At 36.5% G+C, this 23,633-nt stretch overlaps 1 protein-coding gene across 1 annotated transcript in view; it reads right to left on the bottom strand.

Annotated features, from left to right (window-relative positions):
- LOC110150947 (transmembrane protease serine 11G-like) overlaps positions 1–23,102 on the bottom strand; it is a 33,585-nt gene extending 10,483 nt beyond the window's left edge. Inside the window, 5 exon segments of the mRNA XM_020914041.2 lie at positions 2,313–2,473; positions 3,101–3,168; positions 4,462–4,580; positions 5,207–5,328; positions 23,025–23,102. Of these exon segments, the coding sequence (XP_020769700.2) occupies positions 2,313–2,473; positions 3,101–3,168; positions 4,462–4,580; positions 5,207–5,328; positions 23,025–23,035 (481 nt within the window). The 5' untranslated portion in view covers positions 23,036–23,102.
- Between the last annotated feature and the right edge of the window lie 531 nt (positions 23,103–23,633).

The raw sequence follows: 23,633 nt of genomic DNA, 5'->3' as shown, positions 1-23,633 counted from the left end.
TCAGTTGAACTGATGTGGATGAACATAGAGCCTATTATAGAGTGAAGTAAGGCAGAAAGAGAAAGGCAAATATCATATATTAATGCATATATATGGAATCTAGAAAAGTGATTCTGATGAACCTATTTGCAGGGCAGGAAGAGAGACTCAGACATAAGAGAACAGACTTGTAGACACAGTAAGGGAAGGAGAGGGTGGGACAAATCGAAAGAGTAGCATGGAAACATATATATTATCATGTGTAAAATAGATAGCTAGGGGGAAGTTGTGTAACACAAGGAGCTCAGCCTGGTGCTCTGTGACAACCTAGAGGGATGGGATAGGGTGAGGGGTGGGGGGAGGTCAGGAGAGAGGGAACATGTGTATATTTATGGCTGATTCATGTTGTTACGTGGCAGAAATAAACACAGCATTGTAAAGCAAACTGATTTTTAAAAAGCTTTCTTTTTTCTGAATTACATGATATTTAGAGAGTTAACCAGCTTTTTAAAATTTTTGATATGTTGTCACTCCTTTCCTATTCTAACTAACTATTCATTACCCAAAACAAAACTTAGTTGAAAGCTAAACTCAAAGCTTCTCCTTGAGCTTTATCATAATCCTGTAAAAATTACCTTTAAAAGACTAAGCTTAGCAGATTTCTGCTGGACTCAAGATATTCTCAGATAACTCTTTCAATATTTGTGTTTTGGAGCCATTTGTGTGTTTAGTTTCCAAACTCTCTTTTTTTTAAAAGACATGTTAATCAATTCTCCAACTTCTCAGGTTCAGCATTGTTAAAGATATCAGAGAAAGTCCATTTAATAATACATTACATTAATTTGCTTGTTCTTGTACTTTTCAAAATTTTTACATTTTCCTAAAGAATAAGTTTCACTTACTGTTTTCATTTCGCAAAACAGGAATTGAGACACAGAGGTCCAACAATTTATCGAAGGCTACAACTGTTACTGCTAGGACATAGGTCTTCTGGTTTCTAAGTCTTGGCTTCTTTTCACTACCACCTACAGTCCTTCCTAGTATGCATTCCATGCATTTTCTCTTTATTATATGTATTTAAATGAGTTCTCTTACCCTATAAAACGTGACTCTTGGTTTTTAAAAAGTTTATATATACAACCTCTTACTTTCTAAAGCATAGTTGTAAAACTCTTAAGTGAGAAAAGGAAGGATTCCAGGTTCCTCAGTGTTCTGTGGTATCTGTTAATGTTAAAACACTACTTTTGTTTAATGCTCACTTTTGAGACTCTGAATTAGTTTACAGAGTTAAAGACACAGTGTTTTGCAAATACCCTGTTCCTGTCCTGTGCTGAGTTCTGTGCTAATCTTGGGAAGGTGATTATGTCTACAGAAGACATAGTTCCTGTGTTCAAAGGACTTACCTCTCTTGTGCAGAGAAGTAAATTTTTAAAAATAATATATGGGTTAATTTTCAAGCACCTTGATAAGGACAGAAGTGTCTCAGGATAAATTATGAATCTTAGGAGACCTTCCCATGGGAATGAGGAATGTCTTAATAGTAACTTGACAAACCTAGACAGCATATTAAAAAGGAGAGACATCACTTTGCCAACAAAGGTCCATAGAGTCAAAGCTATGGTTTTCTGGTAGTCACGTATAGATATGAGAGTTGGAACATAAAGAAGGCTGAGCGCCAAAGAATCGATCCTTTTGAATTGTGGTGCTGGATAAGACTCTTGAGATCCCTTGGACAGCAAGGAGATCAAACCAGTCAATCCTAAAGGAAATCAATCCTGAATATTCACTGGAAGGACTGGTGCTAAAGCTGAAACTCAAATATTTTGGCCACCTGATGCGAAGAGCCACCTCATTGGAAAAGACCTTGATGCTGGGAAAGATTAAGGGCAGGAGGACAAGCAGGCAGCAGAGTATTAGATGGTTGGATGGCATCACAGACTCAATGGATATGGATTTGAATAAACTCTGAGAGATAGTGAAGGACAGGGAAGACTGGCATGCTGCAGTTCATGGGGTCACAGGGAGTTGGACAAGACTTAGCAACTGAACAACAACAACAATGCCTAATTAGTTCAAACAATTCCACTAAAATCTTTTTTAAAGTGTAAGAAATAGTACTATATTTGGATTATCATATTATCCTTGTTTTACAATTGTGTCCATACTAACCAAAGGAAGTGTTGATTGTGTGGAGATTTGTTTATTATCAAGTAATTGAGAGACTTACAAATAAAAGTCATTTAATTTTATGGTTAAATAAAGATTTCTCTGTAGAAGAGAAGACTGTTAAAATGATAAACTGTAACAAAGAAAGAAAAAATGGTATTTCTTACCTTTAAGATAGGGCAATGAAGTATCTATCTTCAAGAAGCTTTCATTTAATTTCAACTTCTGATGCAAAATGCTCTCAGCTTCTCTTTTTATTGTGTCTGCATTGTTAGAGGTAAACTGAAATTTGAGCAATACATTTATTTTCAAACCATTATTACTTGGCCTGAAAAACAAAAATATCAGAATAAATGAGTGAGGATGTAGCATAGTAGTTACTATTTTATAACTTATTACATAAATATAGTTATATCTTCAAGAAAATACAACATAAATATTTTATACTCTTCATTGTCATGGATGTTTTCCCTTTCTGCATCATATAGGTGTTAATACCTGAATTATTCCTAGTTTGTAAAACTTGATCATATTTAGGGAGGGGAGAGTATCTGAAAATGGTAAAATCTTTTTTTTCTGGACAAATAAAAGCACTTGTTAAATTCATCAACCTTGTATTTTATTCTTGACTTTAAAAAATCCATTATATTTGTTTATTGCTTAAAATGTAAGTAAAATTGAGAGGAGTTTTTAATGACTGTAAGAATCTTTAATTGAAATACAAAGATCTTTAAAAGGACAACCAGTAGACTATATTTCATCACTACCCAAGTTACAGCACTCTCTCCCTAAATATACTCTGTAAAGGAGAAATAACAATTAAATGTAATAACATTAAACTATTTTTACTCTCAGTATATCTTAATTTTTTACATCATATCCAGAAAGCAAATAATTGAAGAAAAATTAAATAATACAAAGTTGCCTTTTCATCAAAGTAATTAGCTATAATTACCTAACATTGAAAACATGAGACTTGAGGTAATGATGATTTAAACTGGATCTTTGAAATATCTCATCTATCTGAGAAAAGAAAAAAAAGTGTAGAACTTTGTTAAATATGAATTTTTCACATTTCAGTATATTACAAAAATGCTTGTATAAAATGTACAGTGATTCAAATAGCATTTACTTCTAAGTTTGTTTACAGCTATTCCCAGAAATCTCATTTGGGCATACTCTTGTCATAAAGGTCATCTCTGTAACTGAATGTTGGTATTTGAATAAATTGTCACCTGGTCAAAGATGAATGATAAAAAGAATCAAATGAAGTCACATATTTCAACAGCCAGTACAGAGACTGAATTTCATTGAAAACTTGTTATGAATGAACTTAACAACCACTATCATTAAAACATAATTATCATCCCCATGAGTGTGATTAAAAATAAGCTTTTTAGGCTTTGGTGAAAATTTATAGGCTGTGTTTTGAAACTGTGGTAAGTGGGGAAGAGAAGGAAAATGTGTATTTTGGGGAACACTTTTTAAAAATTAATATACTTATCAAGAAAAAGGCATCAAATCTTTTCCTAGAATCATATAACAAAATACTATATATTCTGCACCAATTTTTTCCCCCTAAGTATTTGCTTAGGATGTATTTTTGGGAAGGCACACCAATCCCACTCAGTTGCATCCTTTGACTCATTTCATCAGCTTCTGCTTTTGGTTGGGAAAGATCTAAAGAAGTATTTCTAAATCTGGCAAAGATCTGCCATCTTTGGTCAATGCTATGCTCCGTAGAAGCTGTGTATAAACTGAAGTCTTTCACTAGCTCAGTTAAAGAGCTAGTCTGTGTGTTTCTGTGGTATATTTTCGGGAATAAAATGTTCAGTATAAGTTGCCTAATGGGAAATGTATCAGGTCATGCACACAGTAGGTGCTTACTATATTGTATGTGGTAATATTTGTACCTAAGTTATGTCTCCAGATAAATCTAATATATTTTTTTTGTGTGTGTGTATTTGAGCTACCTAGTTGTCTCTTGGGCTTATGTTGTTCAGTATATGGTACAATTATCCTTTGTCCAATGTATTGTTTCAATCTTCCTGAGATAGATAGTTAGAGTCACCAGGATTAGCAAATAAAAATATAGTTAAGCTTTAATTTCAGATAAATAATGATTTTTTAGTATAAGCATGAAATATATACTCATGAGAATCTGAAATTAAAGTCTAACTGGGCATTCTTTGTTTTTCTGGCAACCAAAACATAACTGCAATTTTGTATGTTCTCAAATTGCCTCTTACTATAATTTAAACTCCTTCACAATAATATTGTCAGGGTAGGAATGATGGCAGAAAAGCTCAGCCTTACCTCATTACTGATTTTTTGTTTCAGGTCTGTCCTATTTTTTGAATGTTCCACTGAAAAATCAGGATTATATTTAATGCTAGGGATCCGGAAGGAAGTTTGGTAATAATGAACCTTCTGATCTGGAAGGGAAAACAAAAATGGATCATTTGAGTTGTATACCCATCAGAAGGGATGATATGCAGAAAACTCCTGTAACTGACAAATTGTTGGGAATTAAACACAACAGCTGTAGCCAACACTACCTTTAACCCTTTATTAAGATCACACATTCTCATGGTCACAAGGTTGTCAGTTGTATCCTGACACAGTTACCACCTGTTAGTGATAATTTATAAATTTAAGCTGTTAATTAAATAATAATAGTAGAATGTATTATATTCACAAAGCTGATCTCAAAGTTAGAATTGCTACTAGAATAATATTTTGCTCTCAGTACATGAAATATTATTAAACCATACAATAACATATGACTCTACTGCACTCTTTCAGAGAAAATATTATATGAACCATGTCAAATTTTAAATGCTAGAACTAATTTTTACACATAAATTTTTACATTTCCCAATGTAGACAAATTTATGCAAATAAATATCTAACTATACAAAGTATGTATACATCTATATAAACTATTATTGCAATGAAAATTACATCTTAAAATATTAGAAAAGGGTTTCTAAAATGTTAAGATTTTAAAATCAATTGTCTAGATCTTTAAATTTTCAAAAAAATGCAATTAGATTCTTACCAAATACCAAAAAATAAACAGGGAGACCGATGATTACTGCTAGAACCAACACAACAGCTGTAGTAATAAGGGCAATCATCCATGGTTTCAATGAATGTTTTCTTCTACCCAGAATTGATGGCCTTTTGAGAAAGAGTTGTATGTTACAAACAAATAGAACTTAAACACTAGAATCTCAATTTCACATAGCTTTGGTATAGAATATTTTTTTCTGGATTTCATAGTTAGCCCTTACTGCACTTAGTAACATTTAAATATATTTTTCTATAAAAAATTAGAAAAAGTGCCATTAAAGGTCTCATTGGCATTTGACTCTACATTTTGATTTTTAAAAGTCAGAATTGTGCTATAGTTGACTACTGTTTCCTTTGTTTCTGGTTCACTATACTGCTGCTGCTGCTGCTAAGTCGCTTCAGTCGTGTCCGACTCTGTGCGACCCCATAGACGGCAGCCCACCAGGCTCCCCCGTCCCTGGGATTCTCCAGACAAGAACACTGGAGTGGGTTGCCATTTCCTTCTCCAATGCATGAAAGTGAAAAGTGAAAGTGAAGTCGCTCAGTCGTGTCTGACTCTTCGTGACCTCATGGACTGCAGCCTACCAGGCTCCTCTGTCCATGGGATTTCCCAGGCAAGAGTCCTGGAACAGGTTGCCATTGCCTTCTCCATCACTATACTAGATGTTCTGAAATATTTTTGTTTTTGTAAATGAACTAGTACCTTATATTTGGTTTATGTGCCTCAAATCATATGAGCCTCAAAGAGTGAGGGCTTCTGGGACACTCCTCTAGTTCTAGCATGAGCAGTCAGACTCAGAGAGATTACTAAATCCTCAAAGTTGGATATTGGAGGAATTGGCACTAGGACATGGGTTTTGGGACTCTTTCACACTTGTTAAACCCATAATCCCTATTCATAAGACAAGTAATCTATAATGCCGGAGAAGGCAATGGCACCCCACTCCAGTACTCTTGCCTGGAAAATCCCATGGATGGAGGAGCCTGGTAGGCTGCGGTCCATGGGGTCTCGAAGAGTCAGACACGACTGAGCGACTTCACTTTCACTTTTCACTTTCATGCATTGGAGAAGGAAATGGCAGCCCACTCCAGTGCTCTTGCCTGGAGAATCCCGGGGGGGGAGCCTGGTGGGCTGCTGTCTATGGGGTCACAGAGTTGGACACGACTGAAGTGACTTAGCAGCAGCAGCAGCAATCTATAATGCATATGAATGAAGAGCATCTGAAATAGGACACGTTGAAGAAAGGAAAACAGAATGGAACTATAAAGAAAAAATAATATGTGAACCAAAATGATATCATTCATATGATAAACAAATAGTGATAGCTTGGCATTTTGGACCAAGAAACTATGTGATGTGAGAACCACTGGTGTTATATAATAAACATCTATTTTATAAGATGGTAAGATTTTAAACTTGTGACTTTTATAGGTGCTGTTGCACAGGAGAAGGACAGATTTGTTTGAATAAATAATTGATTTAAAGAAAAATATTAAGATAATAATATTGAAATATATTGAAAATATAATGGAAAGAATGAAAGTAGAATGCAAATGACTGACATTTGAGAAAATTTTGTGGAAGCGGGAAAATGTGGCAAAGCCTGTCTCCTTCCTAATATCAGGGCCCAGAGTCTAAGGACTAACTGAACAATGACAGAGTTGTGATGAACATGGATTGTCTGGGAGGATTTAATCTATGGGAGAACTGAACAGGAATATCCTTTAGAAAGTTAAAGGTACCAATTCTTGTTCTGTTAAAAATTACACATGGAAAAGAAGAGTAAGGAATTTTCTTCCCTGGAGTTAGTAGCTGGTGGCAAATAGGCCCCAGCTAAAAAATTAAAGACATTAACTGAGGTGTGCCTTTTGACATCAGTGATCTGGAAGGATTAGGGATGCTTGATGCTTTCGAACTGTGGTGCTGGAAAAGTCTCTTGAGAGTCCCTTGGACTGCAAAGAGATCAAACCGGTCAATCCTAAAGGAAATCAATCCTGAATATTCACTGGAAAGACTGGTGCTGAAGCTGAAGCTCCAAAATTTGGACCACCTGATGTGAAGAGCTGACTCACTGGAAAAGACCCTGATGCTTAGAAAGACTGAGGGTGGGAAGAGGGGGTGGCAGAATATAAGTTGGTTAGATAGTATCACGGACTCAAGGTCATGAATTTGTGCAAACTCTGGGAGATAGTGGAGGACAGAGGAGCCTGGTGGGCTGCAGTCTATGGGGTTGTAAAGAGTTGGACACGACTTAGTGACTGAAAAACAACAGCAACAATGCATCTTTGTATCTGGGCAAGAAGATAGAGGCAGTTTACCCACTCAGAACCATCGACCTGACCTCTTATAAGTATCTCAGTTCAGTTCAGTTCAGTTCAGTTCAGTCTCTCACTTGTGTCCGACAGGAGCACCAAATCTGAGTTCTTCTGTGTTTCTGGAAGGATCTAATGTTAAAGTTACTCTGGCCTTCTACTCTTTGGTTGGTGGGAAGAGTATTACATCTGCAAACATTTGAAGTACCTATAAAAGAGCTGGGATCCTGCTTGGGCCCAGGCAAGTGCTGGTGAATGTATTCATCATGTTTATTAATAGAAGATCATGGGTAATCATGAACTCAGTTGAGATTTGCTGAGTTTCTTCTGTGTGCCACTTTCTGCTTGAGACTCAAAATTGAATAATATATAGGTTCCCATCTTCAAAGAATGTGTGATCTAGAAACATATTAAGTAACTACCATAATAGAAATGATAAATGTCATGATGGAATTATGCCTGGTACGCTATGGAAACTGAGTGGATACATGGTTTTTCCTTAGAGAAGTTGTCTTGTGAGCTGTTTCTTGAAGGCTGAGAAGGAAGAATTGGCAAGAATGGATGTATCACAGGCAGAAGGGATAGTATAAATTAAGGTGACATGAGACAAGGACAAGAATGTCTCAAGAACATACTTGAGAAAATAGAGTTCATAAATGAGAATGGAGGTGAAGTTAATTAGGAGAGAGCAATTAGTTAGCTTGGTGGATATTTATTGAGCAGTACTATGCATGGAAATGGCTATCCACTCCTATATTCTTGCCTGGGAAATCCCATGGACTGAGGAGCCTGGAGGGCTATAGTCCATGGAGTTGCAAAGAGTCAGACATGACTGAGTGACTAACACTTATTTACATATCTATGAAATGCAGGGGAACATAGAAAAGAATCTTCAATATTCCCCTCCAGGAATGTACAGTATTCTAGATGAGGAGCATAGTGTAACATGTACCAGATTTGCAGAGCATTTCTAATAGAGTTTCAGAGAAGAACTAACGATTTCTCCTTGGAGGAAGTAATGGTTGAAAAATAATGATACTTTTTAAAACTTGAAAATGCCAGATCCATCTTCTCATTCTTTCACCCTTTGTATCAGATATAGAAAACCATTCATAGAGAGGGAGATAGTTTTGCAACAAAATTCTCATCATCAAAATGATGTGGTTTCTTGTTGGACTGTTTGAACTCCAGAAAATCACTGTGACTTCCTTACTATTTTATGTAAGGGTCGTAAGTGAAAAATGGTTTGAGTTGGTTTCCTTAACCATGCAGAAAGTGAAGTGTTAGTTGCTCAGTTGTGTCTGATTCTTTGTGACCCCATGGACTGTAGCCCACCAGGCTCCTCTGTCCATGGGATTCTTCAGGCAAGAATACTGGAGTGGGTTGCCATTCTCTTCTCCAGGGAATCTTCCCAACCTAGGGATTGAACCCGGGTTTCCCTCATTGCAGACAGATTCTTTACTGTCTGAGCTACCAGGAAACTATGCTGACACGCTCTCAAATATTTATTAATATATGTTTTCGTTTTAAATAAAACAATGCTTTATTCCTGATTTATTTTAGTTCTAACCCAATTTTATCTTAAACATTGACTAATTTCAATGACTAATTTCAGTGGTTGTTCAATATTGGTAGAGATTATACCTCATAGGTTCTCGGTAGATATTTGTGTACTAAATAAAATATTGTGTTATTTTATTTAACCCTAAACTACTTGCAACAAAAAAACTATTTTTAGCAGAGAGTTTTGCTAGAGATGAATTACTTCAAACATAGCAGGAGGAAAAATCAGATTAAGCACTTATTTGGAATCAAGATACAATTCTACATTTTGTACTTAAAAATTGCTAATGGGCAGCTTTCTCCTCTTCCCTTCTTGGTTTCTCCTTCCCTCTAACCCTTCGGATACAAAGAATTTCATTTTGGTCAGACTGTTACAATAAGATGACTAAACAGGTTCACTGTAGTTAGGAAAATCCAACCTTAGAAAAGCCTTTGACATCCAAACAAAAGAAAAATTTAAGTGATCTCACCTTTGAGGCATTCACATCAAAGTGAAGATGAGCAGTGACAAAAGCTATCCTTTCAGCAGGCTTTAGAAAGCCTTTCACAAAGAGTCAAAGTATTTTTGAAAAGTGTCATCCTTTTAATCTCTCCTCTTGATGTTGTTCAGTCATCCAGTCGTGTCCGACTCTTTGCGACCCCATGAACTGCAGCGCACCAAGCCTCCCTGTCCTTCACCACCTCCCAGAGTTTTCCCAAGTTCATGTTCATTACATCGGTGATGCCGTCCAGTCATCTCATCCTTTGACACTCTCTACTTTTGTTTAAATTCTGTGGGGGCTTATCATCCAGACTGGCTTTCCAGGTGACACTAGTGGTAAAGAATCTGCCTACCAATTCAGGAGAGACAGGTTTGATCCCTGGGTCATGAAGATCCTCTGGAGGAGGAAATGGCAACCCACTCCAATGTTCTTGCCTGGGAAATCCCATGGACAGAGGATCCTGGTGGGCTATAGTCCATAGGGTTGCAAAGAGTCAGTTGTGATTTAGCACTCACAGACACATTATCCAGACTATCTCATAGGTAAGTATTCAACCAAACCTCAGAATAGAAAGAACTTATCCTTCTCTTTTCATTATCAACCATTCCCTTTCAATGTACAACCTTTACTAAGGTACATCTTCAGGTTATTTCACCTTATGTGGTTCTCTGACAATCTATTATTTTTCCTGGAGCTTTTTCAAATGCTTTGTTTAATCAAAATGTTGTCAGTCAGTGAATCAATGTGTGTGCATGCTAAGTCACTTCAGTTGTGTCCTACTCTTTGTGACCCCATGGACTGTAAGTCTCCAGGCTCCTCTGTCCATGGGATTCTCTAGGCAAAAATACTGGAGTGGGTTGCCATGCCTTCCTCCAGGGGAATCTTCCGGATCCTGAGTTCGAACCCACTTCTCTTATGTCTCCTGCATTGGCAGGTGGGTTCTTTATCACTTGCACCATGTGGGAAGCCCAGTAATTCAAACATGAGGAATAAAGTGATTTTGCTGCACAGCATCCACCACATGATTTGAAGGGCTTCTGGTCTCTGAAAGAGGTTGCCCAGCAGAACAGTTAAGAGTGTAGTTTCTGCAGCCAGCCGACCTGAGTTTTCATCCTGACTCTTCACTGCAGGACCTTGGACAGTCATTCAACTTCTTTGTGCCTCAGCTTCCTTATGTTAAGATGAAAGTAATAATACCCACCTTGTGGGATTTATTGAAAATATTAAATGAGTTAATGTATGAAAGGGCACTTAGAACTGTATCTAAAACAAGGTGAGGACTTAGGAGTTTGGATTATTTTCTTATTTTTATTATCGAAAGCAACTGAAAATGTTAGCAAGGAGTTTGTACATAAATGGAGTGGAGTGAGCTGGTGGAAAGTTTATACTAGATGGTGGATGTGCTGTTCATGAAAGAAAAAGGTGAGAACTGGTGTCCAGGACATCAGAATCTGAGTGACAACACTAGGCACAAAATATACAGAGATAGGGAAGCAGCTTGGGAGACTAGCAAAGCCCTGATTTTCCCCGTGGAGAGTTCCAGCAGGTAGAATCATTCTATCTGGGTTGAGGAAGGACTTCAGAGCCTTCGAGAGAAATCATAGGATTCAGAAGTAGACATTATGTGGTGAACACATTTTGATGCTCATATGGTAAGCATCCATGAGGAAAGAATTACTGGGCAAAAATAATGGGTATGGGAAAATTCAATTCTAAACAATACAGATGAATCAGCTAGGTAGGGTTTTAATTCATCACCTGAGGAAGATGGAATAACTCTGGAAGAAAGTTGTTATGCAAATGTCAGTAGGCAGTGGTGTTATTACTCATAATAACAGTGGCTAAACAATGATGATGATCATCATTTCAATTGTAGCACCGGATATTATGAGACTTTCATTAAATCTGTAATGTATATAGACTTATTCAAGGTTGTGTAAAAGATTAAGTGATTTGTGCTTTCTTTTATGCTTCATGTTCTGGCAAGCTGAGTGTATTGTTTACATAGCCCCACATAACGCAAATAAGAAAGATATAATGTTTCATAAATAAAAAGTTGATGGATGTCATAATTAAAATGTAATTAAAATAATTAGTGTTTTAGTTGATAAGAGTTCAAAAAGAAAGAAACACAGTCAGAGAGTGTTACTCTTCAGAGCTCTGCTCATTATTGTAAATTTACATAGTGAATTTCTATGAGAAGCTGTTCCTTGAAGGGAATTTTAGAACTCTGAGGTCATTAAAGCCAGACGAAAACCAAAAAGAGGGTGTATGCCATTGACCTGGGCTGTTGAAGAAGATCAGCTGGCAGAGTACTTCCCACCCACTTTGGTTTCAATTTTTTTTGGTACATTTTCCTGATTTTCTACTAATGTTTTCATTTAAGCATCATTTATCTTTAGTCATGTCTCTTCCTACTGATATTTACCAACAAATTTTGACCTCCACAAGGACACAGGGCTTCTCTGAACATTGAAACATGACCTAATGTGTTAGCTACAAATACTTCCTAGTGAAAGAGTTCTGTCACTATATCTGAGCATTGGGAGATAGTTTTATTTGAAAAAATAAAGTTTAAAACATGAGAAGACAATTAACTGAGGATTTTCTTGAGTCATAAAGAATTACTGAAGGAACTGTTTGATACTGCTGGAGAGGTCTCCTGAATGCCAAATTGGAGGATGGTGAGAGGCAGGTACCTGGCAGCTTCAGTGAACAATAGCTCTCAGGAGCTTTTATACTTAATGAAAACACCCTTTGGAGCTTCTAGAATTTTTTGGTGTCTTCCCTCCTTCTTTCCTGTCATCTCTTTCCTTCGTTTATTTCTTTAACAGCTTTATTGAGATGTAATTCACATACCATACAGTTCACTCACTTAAAGTATGCAGTTCAACTTTGTCTCAGTGTGTTCACAAAAGTTGTGCAACCATCACCACAATCAATTTTCAAACATTTCATCACCCCAAACAGAAACTCCATACCCATTCATAGTCATTCTCTGTTTTCCCCTAACCCTGTCACTCTAGGCAACCACTAATCTAATTTCTGTCTCCATGGATTTGTTTATTATGGATATTTCACATAAGTGAAATCATATGAAGTCTTTGTTATGTGTCTTCTTTCATTTAATGTAGTATTTTCAAAATTCATCAGTGTGGTAGCATGTGTCACCTCTATACGGTTTTCCATAATGAAAGGTAAAACTTCATTTCTTTTTATTGTCAAATAATATTCCATTGTATGGATATTGGGCTTTCCTGGTGGCTCAGACGGTAAATCGTCTGCCTACATTGCGGGAGACCCGGATTCGATCCCTGGGTTGGGAAGATCCCCTGGAGAAGGAAATGGCAACCCACTCCAGTACTCTTGCCTGGAAAATTCCGTGGACAGATGAGCCTGGTAAGCTACAGTCCATGGGGTTGCAAAGAGTCGGACAAGACTGAGCGACTTCACTTAATGGATATACTATGATTTATTTATGTATTCATCAGCTGATGGACATTTGAATTGTTTCTACTTTTGGCTATTATAAATAATGGTTCTGTGAACATTAATGCCCAAAGTTTGCATGCATGTTTTCATTTCTTTGCATATATATCAAAGAGTTGAATATGGTCATATTTTCTTTGCTGTGCTATAGTGGTTTTGGGGTTTCCCTGGGGGCTCAGATGGTGAAGAATCCACCTTCCATGCTGGAGGCCTGGGTTCTATCCCTGGGTTGGGAAGAGCCCCTGGAGGACGGCATGGCAGCCCACTCCAGTGTTCTAGTCTGGAGAAGACATGGACAGAGCCGTAGACAGAGGAGCCTGGAGGGCCACAGTCCGCGGGGTCACAGAGAGTCAGACCCAACTGAGTGACTCAGCACAGCACAGTGGTTTTTATCTTTCCCATCTTCTAGTTTCTTCTGACTCATTCTTATTATATCACTCTTTTTCCACTTGAGTCTGCTCATTTCTTATTCCCATCACCTTTTACTTCCCTTTACCTTTTAATCACATAAAGAAAGCAAATATATGTATTAACTATTATTCACAGTTTTCTAGATTACCCATTCTCTGAAACCTGAAATCACAGACATCTTCCTCTCAATAACTCCTTTACCTCATCAGTTACTGCTGAATTGTCTTTCCTATTTGTCTTTTTCCCATTTGCTTAATACCATCCAACCTTAGACATTCATTGTGTCTTATCTGAACAAGCACAGTGGCCATTAATAGATCTCTTTATCTCCAAATGATTTCTTATCAAATATTTACATTCTACAGTGTTACAGTGAGAACTGTCTTCTAAATATACAGCTCTACTAATGTGATCCCCTTGTATAAAAACTCTCAGATGTTTATTATTATGTAGACTGTACTCTTTAGATTAATATTCATTCATTCATTCAAGAAATACTTAAACAAGCCAGAGAATAAGATTCAAATCATGAAAGTAAATCACACTGATGAATAAAGAGTGACTGGAAGCAAGGAGGGAGAGGGTGTTTAAGGAATCATTCCTAAGGAGATGCCCTTTGAGCTAAGAGGTGAATAGTGAGGAAACATCTAGAAGAACTGGGCAAAGAGCAACCAGGTGGTAACAAGTTCCTAGAGCTGGAACAGGAGTGAGTTTGTTGAGCTCCAGGGAGAAATGAACATAGTGTGTTGGATCACAGTGGGTCCAGGGAAGTGTAGAAAAGGTTCAGCTAGATAGACAAGCAAGGACCAGATCATGGGGTCCCTGAAGTCCGTGGCAAGGTGTTATTAATTCTGAGGTTTTATAGGAACCCAGTGGGCAGTAACATGGGAGGGATGTTGATAGGCTTTACATTTTTCTAAAAAAATGTTTTTCATTTGCTGTGTCTAACTCACTTTTGGGTTCTTCCCCTCCCCCCCAATTATTTTTATTAGTTGGAGGCTGATTACTTTACAATATTGTAGTGGTTTTTGCCATACATTGACATGAATCAGCCATTGATTTACATGTGTTCCCCATCCTGAACCCCCCTCCCACCTCTCTCCCCATCCCATCCCTCTGGGTCATCCCAGTGCACCAGCCCCGAGCACTTGTTTCATGCATCCAACCTGGACTGGCAATCTGTTTCACACTTGATAATATACATGTTTCATTGCTGTTCTCTCAGCACTTTGGGTTCTTAATGCACAGTACTTCCCTTCACATGTGCTATTCTCTTTCTTACAGCCACACACCCCTGTTCTACTCACAGCATCCCCTCTGCCTAAAATATTCCCTCTCCCTCTGTGTTTCTAACCTCCTTTTCTCCAGTGGCTGACATTTCCATTTGTTTATTTCTTTTTCAAGTTTTAAAAAAGATTTTTGATGACTAATTTTAAAGTTTTTACTGAATTTGTTGCAATATTACTTCTGGTTTTTTTTTTTTTTTTTTGGCCCCGAGGTATGTGCAATCTTAGCTCCCTGACCAGGGATTGACCCCACGGCCCCTGCATTGGAAGCTGAAGTCTTAATCACTGAGCCTCCAGGGAAATCCCTGGTGTTTCCATTTCTGAAAACCTTTTATTGTGCTGCTCTAAAGCCTTCTATAAGGGCCAAGTCTATTAATCTGTTCACAGCTATCCTACTCCAGTTAACAGCTACCTTCATGCTTCCTATCCTGCTTTGTTGCTTATTTATTTTATTATAGTCATCATGTCCTATTTTATATTCTGGCTGCTTGTGCCAGTGACCTTGTCCTTCTCTCTACCTTAGCTGCCCACCTGCATACTCAAACTTTATCTTGTCATTACCAAGAGCTTTGATTTCTCCATAAACTAAATTTTAATTTAGCCATCAAACTCTTCAATTGTCATGACATATCCTTTTAGCTCACTGCCTTAGTACCCTGACTTCAATCCCACTGAGATTTATAATCCACAGAACCTACCATCTTTTCAGTCACTCTCATGTTTACATTGGTCTCTAACCTACCATAATCTTTTGTTGCTGTTCAGTTACTAAACTGTGTCCATCTCTTTGTGACCACATGGACTGCAGCACAAGGACAGCTTTCCTGTCCTTCACTGTCTCCTGGAGTTTACTCAGATTCATGTCCATTGAGTTGGTGATGCTGTCTAACCATCTCATCCTCTGCCACCTTATTCTCCTTTTGCCTTTGGTCTTTCCCAGCATCAAGGTCTTTTCCAATGAGTCAGCCCTTAACATCAGAGGGCCAAAGTATTGCAGCTTCAGACATCAGTCCTTCCAGTGAATATTCAGGGTTGATCTCCTTGTTGTTCAAGGGACTCTCAAGAGTCTTCTCCAGCACCACAATTTGAAGGCATCAATTCTTTGGCACTCAGCCTTTTTTATGGTTGCACTCTCACATCCATACATGACCACTGAAAAAACCATAGCTTCTTGACTATACGGGTTTTTGTTGCTAAGGTGATATTCCTACTTTTTCATATGCTATCTAGGTTCGTCAGAACTTTCCTTCCAAGAGTAAGCATCTTTTAATTTCATGGCTGCAATCAGAATCTGCAGGGATTTTGGAGCTCAAGAAAAGAAAATCTGTCATTGTTTCCACTTTTCCCCCTTCTCTTTGCTGTAAAGTGATGGGACAAGATGCCATGGCCTTAGTTTTTTGAATGTTGAGTTTTAAGTCAGCTTTTTCACTCTCCTCTTTCACCCTCATCTAGAGGCTCTTTAGTTCCTCTTCACTCTATAGTGAATATATGTGTGATATGATAACAAAGGATAAAAGATATTCAAGGAGAAATTGATCCAAACTGTCCAATGTGGTTAGGAAATCAAACATGATAAAAGTTTAAAATAACCAGTGGTTTAAATAATAGTGGATCATGGTGACTGCAACAGGTGAAGGAACAGAGTAGCAAAGTTACAAACCAAATGTCAAGGGTTTGAGGAATAACTGGAAGAAAGTAAATGAAACAATGGATATCAACAATTTTTAAAGTTGAATTATAAATTGGAAGAGAGAGAAGTTATGGGGTTGATGGAAGATTTTTTTTTCTTATGAATATGTAAGTTTTGAATATACTTGAAAAGTAAAAGTGAAAATATTAGTTGCTTAGTCACGTCCAACTCTTTGGGATCACATAGATTGTAGCCCACCAGGCTCTTTTGTCCATGCAATTCTCCAGGCAAGAATACTGGTGTGGGTAGCCATTCTCTTCTCCAGGAGATCTTCTGGACACAGGGATCAGATGCAGGTCTCCTGAATTACAGGCAGATTCTTTACCATCTGAGCCACTAGCGAGCTTGTAGAGACGCCGAAGTTTGGAGGAGGACTGAGTTGACAGCACAGATGAAGGATCATGAATTCTAAACTATTAAGTTCACACATATAAAACTGCCATTTGGTAGGACAAAAGTGGTAATATATTGACAACTTCATATGCTTCAATCTAATAGATTGGAGAACTTGAATAAACTGCAGGCATCATCTTGAGAGTATGAATGGATATAGGTAGGTTTGTTGGTTTGAGGTAAGGAAGCTGAAGGCATTCTCATCTAATTGATCATCAAAATATATCTTAGAAATAGATGAGAGGACAAGTGGTGAGAACTGGCAGTTTGAGGAGGCTGGAGAAATTGAAAACAGTGATTATGGAAAATGAGAGGATAGAATAAGGGGATGTAATGGTGAGAGCTGAGGGCTCAAATGAACAGGCATTTCATACACATTTGTTGTGTTCCCAGTGTTCTGTCTTGGCAGAGGTGAACCACTGTTCAGAGTTATATTCTCTCTAGAATTTATCCAGGTATAAATGATGAAGGAAAATATGTGGCAAGAGAATTTAGTGGCATTTAAGACATTGAAAAATTTGTTCCACTGATGAATTTAAGGATCACAAGAGAAACCAAGAGGAGTGTGTGTATGTGTGTGGTGTGTGTTTGGTGGAGGTGGCAAGCTGAAGGATAGGAAGAATTCATAGACTGGGGAAACCAATGAATAATAATTTTTAAAAAGTGGATGGTTTATACACTAGAAGTAACTAAGACTGTAAGAAGGAAGGTTAGGATAGTGATAGTTGTCCAAAAGTATGATTCAGAGAGTCATGACAAAGTCTAGGGTGTGGGATGAGAGTAATATTTGCAGAGAAGGTTACAGTGATGAGACAAGGAAATGAATGAGTAGGATTTTAAGGTCAATCAGCATGGGCACTGAGGCTACTTATGGTAAATGTAGGACCTGGAGTAAAGAATAATATAGGGAGGCAAGTGTCAGCCTTTAATAAATAAAAGGCATTATCATGGGTCCATGAGGACAAAAATGAGGAAGCAAAGGGGTGCGAGCAGAACTGCGTGAGCCTCAAAAGAATCAGGTGGTTCACAGGGATGTGGAAAGGAATGATCTGAGGTGGTATTAAGAGGTGAGGACAAGGCAAAAATCTTCAATAGTAAACTCTTGAGAGGGCTGTAAACAATGCTGTGTCCTGAGGAGCAATTATATTTCAGTTTTCCAGGGACATAGGCAATATTCAGAGAAAAAAATTATTTGGGACATGGAGTAATTTGTTAATTATGGGATGGTACTCCAGAAATTGTGCAAGTGCAGAAAATAACTTATTCTAAGGAAATAATTTTGAATGTATGCAAAAATTAGCCAGAGCGTTGTTCATTATTGTGGTGTTTCTTATAAAATGGGTGTCAATTATTCCAAGATTAAAAACATTTTAAAACAGAAGAAGTTTAAATTATGGATAATCTATCATGATATTTTCCTGTAAAAAATACACGATAGATAAAAAATATGTTTGTATCTTAACTCTTACTTCTATAAAATGTATATTATAAAAAAGACAATACAAATATATATATATATATACATTATATGTGTCTATGTTCTGATAAAGTTTTACATGCATTTTTGAACTTGAAAGAAGCATCAGAGATATTAATTATTCATTTTAGGGGCTATCGGTCATCTCACCTTTTTGATATCTATTCCTAATACTACACTGACAATGCTGAACTCCTAGGACATAAGGTACTATTACAGAAGCAGAGGAGAGACTCTCATTTAAAATCAAGTTTGGTTTTTAAATTAAAATCATTAGGCCCTGATTTCTACATTGATATGTTTTCACTTGACAGAGTTTTTTTATGCTTATTGGTATAAATCATAAACCTCATTTAAACAATCATTGTGGGAAGTAAAATTCACTGATGGTTGTTACTACATAAAAAGAGATTCTAGGTGGTTGCCAGAAATAGGGGTTGGATGGGTGAAATGGGTGAAGGGGATCAAAAGGTACAAACTTCTAGTTATAAAATAATTGTTATGAGGATGTAATGTACAGCAAAATTAATAATAACATATTTTTAATCTGAAAATTACTAAAGTACATCTTAAAAGTTTTCATCACAAGAAAAAAAATGTAACTATGTATGATGACAGATGTTAACTAAACATTGTGGTGATCATTTCACAAGATAAATTAATACTAATATTACATCATTACATCATACACCTGAAACTGTAAGGTTATATGTCAACTGTATCTTAAGTTTATTTAAAAAAGGAAAGAGGCTCTAATATTTCTGTGTGGGGTAAAGAGGAATGTAATATTACTCAGAACTTCATTGTAAGAATGCAATAATCTGGGAATCTAGTTCATAGATACTCATTTTTAGGAAAGAAAAAAGGACTAAATATTAAAAATATATTTATGCCTCTCTCTGTCTCTCTGTCTCTCTGTCTCTCTGTCTCTCTCTCTCTCTCTCTCTCTATATATATATATATATATATATATATATATATAAAATATATATTTCACTATGGGGCTTCCCTGGTAGAGACCCTGTTTCAATTCCTGAATTGAGAAGATCCCCTGGAGAATGGATAGGCTACCCACTCCAGTATTCATGGGCTTCCCTGGTGGCTCAGTGGTAAAAAATCCACCTACAATGCTGGAGACCTTGGTTCAATCCCTGGGTTGGGAAGATTCCCTGGAGGAGGGCATGGCAACCCATTTCAGTGTTCTTTCCTGGAGAATCCCCATGGATAGAAGAGCCTGGTGGGCTGCAGTCCATGGGGTCGTGGAGTCGGACACAACTGAGTGACTAAGCACAGCACATATATCACTATATCTAAATACAGAATGGCTCACTAGACAAGTAAACAAAATATTTCTGTATACAAAGAAGTCTTTTAAAGTAGTATGAAATCCAATTAAGTGGATATTAAGATAACAGAGTATATTCAAACAACCAGTAGCTGATGAGTTGTTAGTTGGAAATTGGTCCCAAATAAATTTGAAGAATGACTGATGGTTCAACTAACATGTCCTAAGCATTCTACTTGGTACTGGCATGCACAAGGAGAAATAAGATATGTTTTCTTCATATTGGCCATGGGTGAGAAAAATGAATAACTAAATGTTTGTTTGGGTATTCCAAATGGAAAATTCCTCTGAGACTTAATTACTCTGGGGCATGGATCATCAATGGAAAGAGTAGAGACAGCTCTTCAATAACACCTCTTCCAACTTTTCCCAGCACCCTCATCCTTTACTATTCCTGTGAGACACAAAGCCAAAGAAGGCCAAGGCTAATATGGCAAAAATCTGTAAAGTAGGTATACTGACTTATCTGAATAGTGGATGGGACTGTCAAATTTTTAAGGATTTTGGTCCTGGAGGTGAAAAATTTGAAAACCTTGAAAATGGAAAGTAATAAGAATGGAGGGATCTAAATGGTTTGTTAGTCTGTTAACCAGATGTAGGTCTTTTGCTTTTCTCTGATTTTTACTTCAGTCTTTTTTTTTTTTTTTTTTTTGGTCTCTTTACGTCACTTTCATTTCTCTCCTTACCTTTCTGATATATTTCATTTTCCATTAATCAGCTATAACATTTAACCAGAATTGAAATTTGCATAAGTCTTGAAAGAAGTTGAGTTAAAACTGTAGGTTTAACTCTTAGAGGAAAACATAGGTAGAACACTCAATGACACAAACCAAGCAAGATCCTCTGTGACCCTCCTCTTGGAGTAATGGAAATAAAATCAACTTGTTTAAAGTGGGAGCTGATTAAACTTCAAAGCTTTTGCAAAGCAAAGGAGACTGTAAGCAAGGTGAAAAGACAACCCTCAGAATGGGAGAAAATAATAACAAATGAAACAACTGACACAGGATTAATTTCCAAAATATACAAGCATCTCATACAACTCAATACCAGAAAAGCAATCCAATCAAAAAGTGGGAAAAAGACCTAAACAGACATTTCTCTAAAGAAAACATACAAATGGCTAACAAACACATGAAAAGATGCTCAACATCACTAATTATTAGAGAAATGCAAATCAAAACTACAATGAGATATCACCTCACACTGATCAGAATGGCCATCATCAAAAAGTACAAAAAATAAATGCGGGAGAGAGTGTGAAGAAAAGGGAACACTTTTGCACTATTGGTGGGAATGTAAATTGATACAGACACTATGGAAGACGGTATGGAGATTCCTTAAAAAACTAGGAATAAAATCACCGTATGACCCAGCAATCCCACTCCTAGGCACCCTGAGGAAACCAAAATTGAAAAAGAAACATGTATCCCATTGTTCATTGCAGCACTATTTACAATGCCTAGAATATGGAAGCAACCTAGATGTCCATCGATAGATGAATGGATACAGAAGTTGTGGTACATGTACACCATGAAACATTACTCAACGATAAAAAGGAAAACATTTGAGTCAGTTTTAATGAGGTGGATGAACCTAGAGCCTATTATAGAGACTGAAGTAAGTCAGAAAGAGAAAGATAAATATTGTATACTAACGCATATATACAAAATCTAGAAAAATGGTACTGAAGAATTTATTTTCATGGCAGCAATGGAGAAACAGATGTAGAGAATTGACTTATGGACATGGGGAGAGGGGAGGAGAGGGTGAGATGTATGAAAAGAGTAACATGGAAAATTACATTACCACATGTTAAGTAGATAGTCAATGGGAATTTACTGTTATGTCTCAGGAAACTCAAACAGGGGCTCTGTATCAACCTAGAAGGGTGGGATGGGGCAGGAGATGGGAAGGAGGTTCAAAAAGGAGGGGATATATGTATACCTATGGATGATTCATGTTGAGGTTTGACATAAAACAACAAAATTCTGTAAAACAATTATCCTTCAATTAAAAAATAAATAAATTTAAAAAAACCTTATGTTTATTTATTTCCATCTTTTCAATACCAAAAAATGGTGACTGGTACATAGCAAATAGGTCTTGCATAAATACATGACAGTTAAATATACTGAAGAGCAAAAAATAATTTGATTAATTGAATTATCATTATTAGTATAAAATCATCATATTTCCTCTACAGATTCTACTTTGAAGTAAAAATAAATAATATCATCACTATGTTTATATAACTGTCCATTTGAAAAGAAAATCCTAGTGTGTGCCTGTTCTAGAGATAAGATCAATTAAGTGTGAAAAGTTGTTTTTATTTTAATTTGTTTTTTTTTAAACCTCCTAAACCTTAATTTGTGTCTCTAAGGTGAGCAAGGAGAAAGAGGAACATTCTGAGTGATTGTAAAGAGTTTGTTGGGGGGATTGTGGTCCAGAAATCCATGTATCTGAGTTTTATAGACAATATTCTATTATTACCAATGAAGACAAGAGTGCAACTCCAGTTAAAAGTCATTGGAAAAGACATCTGTAATTCCTTTATTACCTTGAACAGTTTGTACTTATTGACATCATATTTGTGTAAGAAAAATTAATGTTCTAAATGAAGCATTTGGAAAATGTAGAAAAATGAAAAATAGATCAGATAGGGAAATGGAGGTTGAAACATTTAAGCTTTATTTTCTGTAGATTTCCTTCCAAATCTACTAAAGAACAAAATCTTAGAATTATTTATTCACTTCTCACTATTTTTTACTTTTCACTTTTTATAGTCATATGTATAAATTATTCTTATGTTGTTCTCTAATTTTTTATTTTAAAAGACAAAGAATTTATCAAAGGACATTAAAGTTCTTATTTGCTTTTTGAAGTTTTAATAATATTTATCAATTGCAGAAGAAGGACTATAACATGATACTTCCTATACGACTTACATATTTCTTCTATTTTCAGTGTATCTATTAAATGCGTAATTTAGAAAGATCACAAACAGCATTCTAAACTGGCATACAAAAACACTTTACTACTTTCTCCCTCTTTCCATGCCTGAAAACTTCCACAATTTTACCTCAGGCTCTGTGGTTTTCCTCCCTTTCTCTGTTATTATGTCATTTTCACATTAAATTTAAATTTCCCAATTAAAATCCAACATGTGGAATTTTCAGATTAAAAAAAATGTTAGCATGGTTTCCTGAAACAAAGAGTTTTAATATTACTATGTTGCTATTTTCTCCAACAGTAGAGGAAAAAAAAAACTATTAAATTCACAAATCAGAATAATTCTTGAATTGGAAGCCACAAATTTGAAACATATCTTTTAAACATGAAATAAAATTAGACTTACTGATACATCATCCACTTTCGAGAATGCAAACTCTTCCACCTCTGTGCTGCTTTGTGATTTCTCGTCAAATGAGTGGCACTCTGGGCATTCTTTCAGCTGACTAAAGAAAGGATACTTAAAGGATTTAAAATAAACTGGTTGAACAAGTTGGGATGGGTAAACTTTAACCAATAGTGTGACTTGAGGTGAAGAATCACTTGATAACCTTTGTCATAGCAAGTAAGAATTTCCTGGTTCTGGCTAATTAAATGAGATAATATTTTGTCCAAAACCTAAGCAACACCCTTAATACTTGGAACGGTTTTGTGTTTGTCTTTCAAGAGATGGTACTCTTTGTTCTGAGTCAGGACAGTCTGGTCTTCAGGCCCTGCCCTTTTCCCTTTTAGAGACAGGTGTGAAGCAAAATCAGAAGATCAACCTTTGAACAAGATCAACCTTTTTTATAAAAGGTTGGGTAGCTGTTCACTTGATTTTGTTAGTGTAGTAGTCTAAGAAATGTCTGGATCTGGCCCAGTAATTCTTTGGTGTCTGCTTAAAGAGGGATCCAACTTTAAGATGGGAAAGTGAAAATATATTGATGTTTGTGTCAATTGCCATTTTCAAGGGCCC

Source organism: Odocoileus virginianus, chromosome 29, assembly GCF_023699985.2.
Source record: "Odocoileus virginianus isolate 20LAN1187 ecotype Illinois chromosome 29, Ovbor_1.2, whole genome shotgun sequence".
In the NCBI taxonomy this organism is placed as follows: Eukaryota; Metazoa; Chordata; class Mammalia; order Artiodactyla; family Cervidae; genus Odocoileus; species Odocoileus virginianus.
Note: the sequence above shows the minus strand (reverse complement) of the source record. Positions and strands in the feature narration are given on the sequence as shown.